Genomic DNA, 10,601 nt, shown 5'->3' on the forward strand with positions numbered 1-10,601 from the left:
CTTTGCACCAGATAGATATTCACCAGACAGGTATGATTCCTCGCATACTTCTTTGACTGCCACATTCTCTAGCATATCTATTCCTTCTTGTTACTCACAGGCTGTTAAAGATGTGCGATGGGTAAAAGCAATGAATGAAGAGCTTCAAGCTCTTCAAGAGAATTTCACATGGGATATTGTCTCTTGTCCTCCTGATGTCAAACCTATAGGTTGCAAATGGGTGTATTCTGTGAAATTGAATTCCGATGGGTCCCTCAACCGTTACAAGGCTCGCTTGGTTGCTTTAGGAAACAAGCAGGAATATGGAATTGATTATGATGAGACATTTGCACCGGTTGCCAAAATGACAACTGTTCGCACGATCATCTCTATAGCTGCTTCTAGTGGGTGGTCTCTTCATCAAATGGATGTGAAGAATGCTTTTCTTCATGGTGACCTGACAGAAGATATTTATATGACTCCACCTCAAGGCTTATTTTCTTCATCTAGAGGCGTGTGCAAACTCAAACGCTCTTTATATGGTTTAAAACAGGCACCTAGAGCATGGTACGAGAAATTCCGCTCCACTCTACTTGGATTCTCCTTTAATCAGAGTCAGTATGATGCCTCATTATTTATTCATAGCACGTCTGCGGGTATTGTTTTGCTTCTTTTATATGTTGATGATATGGTTATTACTGGTTCTGATCATGTTTCTATTCAACGACTTAAGCAACAGTTACAGGCCTCATTTCACATGAAAGATCTGGGTAATTTACATTATTTTCTTGGTCTTGAGGTTAATTCTACATCAAAGGGCATCTTTCTCCATCAACATAAATATGCTACAGATTTGATTTCTATGGCCGGTCTCGAATCGGCTAATCCGGTAGATACTCCTCTTGAGGTTAATGTCAAATATCATCGTGAAAATGGTGATCTTTTGTCTGACCCCTTTTTGTATCGACAACTTGTGGGTAGCCTCAACTACTTGACTATTACTCGCCCTGACATATCTTTTGCTGTTCAACAAGTTAGTCAGTTCATGCATTCTCCTCGTCATCTTCACTTGGCTGCGGTTCGTCGTATCATTCGTTACTTGAAGGGAAGCTCTCATCGTGGTTTATTCTTTCCTACTGGAGTTGCTCCTAAATTGAGTGCTTATAGTGATGCCGATTGGGCAGGGTGTCCTGATACTCGACGATCTGTCACTGGTTGGTGCATGTTTCTTGGCTCTTCATTGATCTCATGGAAAAGTAAGAAACAAGCGAGAGTCTCTAAATCTTCTACTGAATCTGAGTATCGTGTCATGTCTGCTGCTTGTTCTGAAATAATTTGGCTTCGTGGTCTTTTGGCTGAACTTGGATTTCCTCAAATAGAGCCAACTTCACTTTATGCTGATAATACAAGTGCCATCCAAATCGTAGCAAATCCTGTTTTTCATGAACGCACCAAACATATCGAAGTTGATTGTCACTCAATCCGTGACGCATATGATGACCGACTAATATCACTTCCTCATGTCAGTACTCAATTACAGGTTGCTGATATTCTTACAAAGGCTGTTCCGCGTCCACGTCATCAGTTTCTTGTTAGCAAATTGATGCTTATTGACCAGCAGCATCAATTTGAGGGGGGATGTGAATAGGAATTAGTTTGTTATTAGAATAAGAATTTGTTCCTAGAATAAGGGAAATAAATCAGGAATTGATTTGTTCTCATTAAATGTAATTATTTAGTGTAATTACTTGTATAGCCTTGTAACCTCTATATATTCAAGAAATAACAATGAGAAAGGTAAGAAGCCAATTTTAATGACATTGACATCTTCTGGTTAGATTTTAAAATCAATTTCACACAATAAAACAATTTCAGCCGCTAACTTAAAATCGAACTGTCATGATAGTAATAGTAGACAATCCAATTAAGTGTTTCTATTTAAACAACAGACTTATGATGGCATCACTAGCATTATTACACCAAAGTGATGCAAATAAAAGGTAGAAAAGAAAATACAGAATGCATGAAGCACCATCATAAACTTAGAAAGAAGATATATATTTGTGTCATTAATTGAAGAACATCCTCAACTAACTTTATATGGATAGTGAGCTAAAGAGTTTGATTTGATGAAGCAATTGAACAATTAATCAGTATCCAACATATAAATCCACATATGTCTTATTATAGCTTCATAATGAGTTACAGATAACATTGATCATATATATGAAGCACCATATATTATATGGGGCATGATCTTATTACAACAAGAAAATAGAAAACAAAGCACACCATTTATTAGTACTGGCTGGATTCAGAGGTAGCAACAACAGTAACCAAGCATATTAGACTCCCTTTAGTGTCCAGTTGCCTTTCTTTGCTCCATGACCATGAGGATTATTATTGTATCCATATGGGCTGGCCTGATGAACATCTCCTCCATATGTTCCACGCCTTTCATATCTCACTTCATCCCTCTTCGTCGCGCCAGAACCAATACGCTCTTCCTTGTAAACTTCATACTCATGCTCTGACACATAGTCATTGTGGCCACCACCACCGTGTTTGAATGGCTTACCATGTTGAGGTGAGTGATTAGTGGTAGCACCAAAAGGGAATGCTTGGCCATTGCCATAACCATGATTATTATCATAGTTATGACCATGACCATGGTCACGAGGCTTGCTGTCCTGATGATACATATTATGATTTGGCATGGAGTAATCAGAATCCTTGCCATAACCTGGTTTCATGCCTGGATATTGCTGTGTCTGTGGATATCCTTGGCTCTGTAGCTGTTGAGCCTTAGTTTCCATCCACGAGCTATCATCGCCATAGTATTGCTGTTGTGGGTATCCATGGATCTTCCTGCTTTGCATCTTGTTGGAGGAATGGAAAGTATCAATTCACACAAGTTTTGCTGATAGCTGTTTGAATGATGAAGTTATTGAGCTCTTGGACGCCCCTTATATAGACACTACTATGAACATCATAACATTATTAGAATCTAACTTTCCAATTATGAAGAGAGGGAAACAAATATTTAATGTAATGTGATAAGAATAAATTACAAAGTATATAAAATAGTGCGCATTATTACAATAATTTACAGAAACTACAAAAAAGAACGAGTGTAAATTAGTAACCTCTAATTTATATACGAAACTTTGTATCCGAATCTACTTTTCCAATGAGCATCGAAACTAATTTATTTCTGCACACTTGGAACTACCTAATTTAATAATGCAGATAGTTATCGGTGAATTTTGGGATAGCATAGAACACTTGGAACTGCCTAATATTAAAGCCTATCTCCATGAGTGTGAAGCCATGAATTTATATAGGTACTCCCCATGGTGTTGTTTTCTTCAAGTTTTTTGATGAATTTTAACTAACATTGGTAACAAAAAGTTATGAATTGTAGCGTAGGGGGATCCAAAAGTGTATTAAAAACAGTATAATCCTTATTTGTTTGAAATATTTATTGTTGAGTAAGACTCGTATTATTCAGACTATTGTGTTGTTGAGAATTGTTAAAAATTATGGATAAAAATAATTGTTTCTGCGAGTAATCGAGAATTGAGATTTTAATAAATTGAACTCTATTATATATATATATATATATATATATATATATATATATATATATATATATATATATATATATATATATATATATATATATATATGACTTGTCACACTAAAATTCTAAGTAATTCATATTATATAAATCAAAGGAAAATATAACTAGGTGCAGAGGTTGGCTAATTGAACGAACTACCTTAATAAAAATCAATTGTGGTTATTGTCTTTTACTTTCGTTTATCTATAACTTTCTATATTAGTTATTATTCTAACAATTGATACAAGATCACGATTAACCCTAGGCCGAAATTCGAAATAACAAGATTCGACGAAACATGTAATTTTAGATTATGACAAAGGGGGGTTAAGGATTGTTGGCTCAACAAAGTCTACAAAAGGTGTTGCGTGAGACAAAATCAAATGTGATGAAGGATATTGATTGGACAGAGATGAAGGAGAAGAGCGCAAGATTGGTTCGCCTATGTATTTTGGACGAGGTGATGTATCATGTCCTAGACCTGACGACTCCGAATAAGATTTGAGAAAAATTAGATAATCAGTATATGTCAAAGACACTGATGAACAAATTATTCGCGAAATGCCTACTATATCGTGTGAAGATAAAGGAAAGATCTAATTTACAATAATATGTCAATGTCTTCAACAACACCTTTCAATAAAGGACTTCACTTGCAAGCTCGTTCCCTGTAAGTCTTTAAAGGAATTTCACCAGGATTATATAAAGATTTCCGTCACCTGTACAAGGGATTTTATCAAAGGATTACACCTAGGGGTTTTATCAAAGAATTCTATCAAGGGAATTCTACCATAAGCCAATCAAGGGGTTCTACTGGAATTTTTATCAAGGGGTTCAACTAGAATATGATCAAAGGGGTTTCATCATAATTTTATAAAGGGTTTACCATGCGGTTTCATCGGGATTTTTGTTCTAAGGGTTTCCATCATGAGAGGGCTCAGAGGCCAGCATAGTGTCATGGATGTCCAATCCTCACTCATCCCCAGGGTCTACTAATTTCGTGGTCATAATTGAGGTTTTCTCTCTATATTTAACCATCTCCGCCTGAAGAAGACGAAGGTTCATCGTCATCATCATCTCATTCTGAAGCTGATTAAATAGGGGCAATTGTCGTAACCCAAATTTTGACCACCTAATCTTTCTATTTTCACCGGGTCAACCCCAATAACAAAAAAGTCAAAGGGGGACCATTTTGACTTTTCATGAGAATATTTAGTTTTATATATATTCATTTAGGATTAAATCAGGTTTTAGGGATGACATTAGGGTTAAGATTGACTTCGATTATTGATAAGTGTTAATTGAATTCATTTTAATATTAGCAAATTTGTTTAGAATATTAAGTTGTTTTAGGTGGGTTTGGATTGATGTTAGTATTTTAATTGGATCTTTTAAAATTAATTATGTATTGACCAATTTCTAAATTATTCAAATTAAATAATTATATTTTTAAAAGTTAAATTATTAGTTATTAACATTATTATTATTTATTTATTTTATTATTATTATTATTTATCAACATTATTATTTATTTTATTATTATAATTTCTTATTATTAGAATATTAATATTGTTAATTAATGAATATTAGAATTAAGTTATTATCTAATCAATTTTTATCCTTTTTATTTTTGTACCTTGGGTTATTATTATTAGGCATCTATTACATATGTTTGAGTTAGCCCAGATCGAGCCTTTCTCAATTGGGTCAAGTGTGAACCAAGTCCACATTTTAGTTGGGTCGAACGTGACCCAAACTTATCATTGAACCGGGTCATTTTTGACTCAAAACCCTGTTCACCGCCTTCCTCAATCAACCCTTGATTTCACGCACAGAATGAAACAAAATCGAAACCAGCAATTTTCATTTTTTAATCAAAACTTTCTATTTACATTCAAAATCACGAAATACACATCAAAACCATACTAAGTACATTGAAATTACAAACCATGATTCTATTTCTAAACAGAGTCAAAAAATAAAATAAAATCACAATCATAATCAAATTACAAATTTCCGAAAAGATACAATCAAAATTAAATCCTAAACCTAATTTTAATCTATATAAACATAAGGATTAAACATAATAGGGAACGAAAAAGAAAACCCCCAGAATCCATTGTTGCAGCACCCAGAACCCTCACCAAAGCTTTAATCCAATTAAGGTTAGGGTTGTACATTAAAATCCTAATTCTTCAAAGCTCAGCCTCTTTTACTGTCCAATGGTATCTCGCACCAAAACAAAGAAAAAGAATTAGAGAAGGAAAGAGTCGGATTAACACCGACACAAAGGGGAAAAGAAAAAGTTCGAAGTGATTACCTTTTTATCGGAGAAATTCTCATCTCCGTAGGTGAGTAGAACTGCGATGAATTACCCACTTTATTTGATTATGTGATGTTCCTGTTGTTGTATGCGATTGGAGTTAAAATTTAGGGATTAGGGTCTGGATAATTTGATTTTTGGTTTGTGGTATGTTTGGATAATATTGATTGTTTGATGTCTGATTGGTGTTTGGGGGTTTGAATCTATCATTTAATGAAGGCTTGAGTTGATTCTGAGTAGGTTAAGGTTAGATATGGGTTAGGTTAAGGTTCAGACGAAGGAAGAAGATGAAGGTTCGTTTTCTTCAAAGGTAGGGTTCATCACGAAGGGGTTAGGGTTCATCTCGGCAAAGTGTTTTGGGTTAGGGTTCATAAAGTCAAGGTTAAGGTTCTTGGTTTAGGATTGGTGTTCATAACCAAGATGAACATCGGTTGGAGACTCCGGTTGAGCTTCAAACGTAAGTCTGGGTTTCACAACGGTCCCGGGTGGGGGACGACAGTTCCTGGGTTGGGTTGAGGTTTCTGGGTTGATGTTTATCACGTTCATGATGAACATGATGAACGTGGTGGTCCGGTAAGTGGTGGGTGAAAGAGAGATGGAGGCCGGAGGGAGAAGAAAAGAGAGAAGAGAGGTTTAGAGGGAGAGAGGTTCATAGAGAAATATTTTAGAGAGAGAGTCGAGAAATGAAAAATGAGTCATTTCTGAGAGAGGTAAGGCTTTATACTCCTCCATCTCATCACTTGATTCCCAACACTTTCCACCCTTATGACCTTGCGATCAACATACTTTTACCGTTATGGCGCGTACGAGCTTATCACGCACCCTCGGTTGACTTGTGATCCCGATCGTCCCTTGGGTTTACTGCATCTGGTACACAGATCCAATGCAAATGATGCGATCTGCCTTGACCGTGTTTGACCAATCAAACGCCCCGAAGAGAGTCAACATCTTGACTCTCTCCATGGACCTACTGGCCAACGTCTGGGCTTAACTTCTGTTGGGCTTTGTGCATTTTATTTTTGACACCCCCCAATCAAAGGCCCATTGCTAATCCCTTTTAACATACACCCCCTTCTCGTTTTATTAATTTTTAGTTAATTAATTACTTAATTAACTATTAATTAAAATTTATCAATTTAATATTTAGGGTTAATTCAATTAAAATAAAAATTAGATTTTTGTCATTTATTCACTAATGATATTTATTTATCTAATTAATTAATTAATTATAATAGTAATATTCTAATTAATTAGGGGTTATATTATTTATATTAGGATTAATTAAATCAGGAATTATGAGATGGAATTGGGATAATACTTAGGGTTTTAGGGGATATAAAATGGGATAAAATCAGGAAAAGGGATATATCTTATGATATTCAATTTAATTTATTTGTATTACCTCTAATTTTATTTTATTTTTGTATTATATTATCATAACTTCTTTAATATATTGTTATCAATTAAATTATATGATATTTTTAAGTTAAAGCGGGATAAAGACATGGAATACAATTTGAGATAAAACTAAAGGGTTATCAAAGGTTAAATCGGGATAAAGGGTTATTCCTAAGACAAAATTATGATTCCTGATTTATTTTCTTTAATAAATTAAAATAATATTTTTACAAGGGATAAAAGGATAAAATAAATTCAAACTCACTTCAAATCGTAAGACCTCTATCCTAGTGTATTGAGGCATTTTTTCTAAAATTAAGTATTTCTCCGTCCTCGATATGTGAGAGGTTTTCAAGGGACAAAAATAACCAACCAACCAACATTTTTAAGAAGAACTACAGTACTCTGATCCCTCGCGTAATGCGAAGGTGCGTAGGCATAGGATTGTAAACTCCAGCGAGTACAATTATAAAAAACGTTTTTGGGTCTCACCTCCATTTAAGTAAAAAATATATTTGGTAAATATAATAAACAATTAAGAGTTAATTAGTAATCAAGCAAACACCTTAGAAACACACAATAACCCTAGAATTGTAGGAGGATCCCATTGAGTACAATGGAGGTAAGGGGTGCCTAACACCTCTCCCCTACTTAACCGACTCCCGAACCCAGTATCTCACCCTTAATTTACAAGTTTTATCATTATTTATCTGTTCCTTAGGAATGAATAAAGGATGGTGGTGACTCTGTCATTTTTCCAGCCGCGACAGCTGGCGACTCTATTGGGGAATTCTTATACTTCCCTAAAGAGAGTGCGTCCTAACCTCCGATTTTAGGGTTTTGTATGTTTCCTTGGTTTGCTTACTTTTTTTTTACTGCTTCTCATTTATTTATTTTCTTTTATAATTTACGCTCCTTATTATTCTCTTATCTTATTAAACTCTCATATCATTGGTTGGGATTGATACTATGTGAGAAGCTAAAACCCAGGCTTGAGAAAAAGTATAAGCTTAAGCAAGAGGCCGTCCTGTCTTGGCCATTGGGGTTCTCATCTCGTGGGGTCTTCGATGACGATTCCTCCTAGAATAGACCAATTCAGAAGATTTGTCATAAGAAGGATAACACTTCTTCATGATGGAACTTTAAATTTGGTACATGACTCTAGGAACCTCTTCTAGAATACCCTCAAATCAGGGTAACCTTATGTTATCAGCCCACAAGGGTCGTAACTAAGGTCCCGCCTAGATGAGACTTACCTTGAAGGATTACCATGGGAATGTTTGATCCTTATCATAGTAAAACAAGGGTGTAATCTATGACTCTAGGGATGTCATCTTACCCAAAGCTTTATATTCTACAAGTGAGGGGATTGGGTAGTCTATTCTTAGATCCGGACTAATCATAAGAAGCGTATCCCATATAGGGCATACTTACATGATTACCCCAACCATAAATTTTTTTAAAACCAAGAGACACTCATATCATTATGCCATTTGCATTAAAATAATTTTTTTTCATATATTTACCATCATTTCGGGAATTTCAAAATTTGTTGTAGGTGCTTGATGGAAATGAATAAAAGGACAACCCTCCGTATCAAGGTGACCATGCCAGATTTCCAAAACTTAAAGTTTCTTCAAGGTCTGATGCCCAAATCCATTCAGAGAAAGTTTACACTCAAATATGAAAGGATTCTTGATCTCTTGGATGAATTCTATAATCCACCCCTACGGTGTTTCTTGTTTCAAGACTATCTGCTAGCCCCCACATTAGAAGAATTTGGCTTATTCTTGGACATTCCTAAAGACAGAAAGGGACCCTACATGGGAATGGGGAAGAAAGTAAAACCTAAGGAATTGGCTGTGACTTTGGGGATACCCACCGAGGATCTTTTGTCACACTACAAAGAAGACAGAGACATCCAAGGTCTCAAGAGAAGTTACTTGGAGGGAGTAGCCCGAAGAATGACTGGGGCATAAAGGTGAGGGTCCTATGTTGACGTCTTAGCTTTAATAATGTTTGGGATAGTTCTTTTCCCTAATGGGAGCGACTTTGTTAATATGGTTGCTATCAGCATCTTTTGGGCTGTGAAGAATCTAGAGGTAGATTCGTGCCCGCTCTGCTAGTTGATGTATATATACACCATGAGCATCTGCCATAGTAGAGAGAAGGGATCTCTATGTTGTTGCATTCCATTGTTGTACCAATGGTTTGCCTCACACATTTATAAGGACATCCATATGATATAAACCAAGGGTAATTATGCTTGGTCTCAAAAGCTTATGTCCCTCAATGAAGGATCAATCCTATGGTACCCAAAAAAGGTAAACAACAGGGATATAATTATCAATTGTGGGAGTTTTACCAATGTACCCCTTATTGGTTCCAAAGGGTGCATTAATTACAATCATGTATTAGCTCTAAGACAATTGGGTCACCCCATGTGGGAGAGGCCTAAGGAAGATGAGCTGGATGAGTTTATCTCACATGGGGGAGAGACCTCTCACAAAGAATTGCTTAGAAAGGTTACCCGTGAATGGGATAAGGTGCATACAAAGGAAAATAAGCTAAAGAGGAATGATACTTCATCCAAAGAATCCTACACCCTTTGGGTTAAGGAAAGGGTCTGTTTAATTAAGCTACCTTTTGTGATTGACTCAGCTTATGTCCCAGATGTACCTGACCTTATTACAATGTCCATCGAGGAGGTTGATCATCTCAAAGCCATTATTGCTAGGCTAGAACAAGATAAGGAATGCTTAGAGCATAGTCTTTACGATACAACCTACGAAAATAACCGGATAAGCTATGACCTTGAGCAAAAGGATAGGCAACTCCTAGAGAATATGGAGGAACTTCGAGCTGAATAAAGAAAAAGACAAAAAACATTAGAAGGTTTATTCAGCGTCAGAGTTAACTCTAAAAATATCAATAGTAATTTAAAGGAAGCCCAAGCTGGAGTTCAGAGTTGGAAGAGGTAATGGGAGTTCGCCGTATGGGAACAACAAGAGAGGGAAAGCATTATATTGATTCAAATCCATGGATTCGAAGGGGCACTAGAGAAATCTCAAGCTGCTGCTGCTACGAGACAACGAAAACTAAGGGTAAAAGCTGAGAAGATGTTTCCACTTGATTGGAGGAGGATCTACCAAGAGCTCTTGAACCTTAGAGAGTAGGTGCGTCTTTAAAACCAAGATCACAAAGTCCTAACAGCTCAAGCCGCACAGTTAGAAGGAGAAATTCAGCACCTAAGGGACCTCACCGCTCCTGCTCAAGTCT

The 10,601-nt window shown here is 36.0% G+C and overlaps 1 protein-coding gene and 1 long non-coding RNA gene across 2 annotated transcripts; both read right to left on the minus strand.

The window, feature by feature from the left end:
* Positions 1 to 2,141: 2,141 nt before the first annotated feature.
* On the minus strand, positions 2,142 to 2,991 carry LOC127082968 (uncharacterized). Its single transcript, XM_051023202.1, has one exon. It carries the CDS (start codon positions 2,856 to 2,858, stop codon positions 2,325 to 2,327), a length of 534 nt encoding a protein of 177 aa, XP_050879159.1. The 5' UTR covers positions 2,859 to 2,991; the 3' UTR covers positions 2,142 to 2,324.
* A 2,447-nt stretch (positions 2,992 to 5,438) lies between these two features.
* Positions 5,439 to 6,704, minus strand: LOC127082969 (uncharacterized). Its single transcript, XR_007788269.1, has 2 exons — positions 5,922 to 6,704; positions 5,439 to 5,816 (listed from the first exon to the last, which is right to left on the minus strand). It is a non-coding gene; the product is annotated as an uncharacterized LOC127082969 (long non-coding RNA).
* Positions 6,705 to 10,601: the final 3,897 nt, after the last annotated feature.

Source organism: Lathyrus oleraceus, chromosome 5 (genome assembly GCF_024323335.1).
Source record: "Lathyrus oleraceus cultivar Zhongwan6 chromosome 5, CAAS_Psat_ZW6_1.0, whole genome shotgun sequence".
Taxonomy (NCBI): domain Eukaryota; kingdom Viridiplantae; phylum Streptophyta; class Magnoliopsida; order Fabales; family Fabaceae; genus Lathyrus; species Lathyrus oleraceus.

Bases quoted from the DNA above. Each gene is read 5' to 3' on its own strand.
- LOC127082968 (XM_051023202.1), bottom strand. From the start codon at position 2,858: ATGCAAAGCAGGAAGATCCATGGATACCCACAACAGCAATACTATGGC.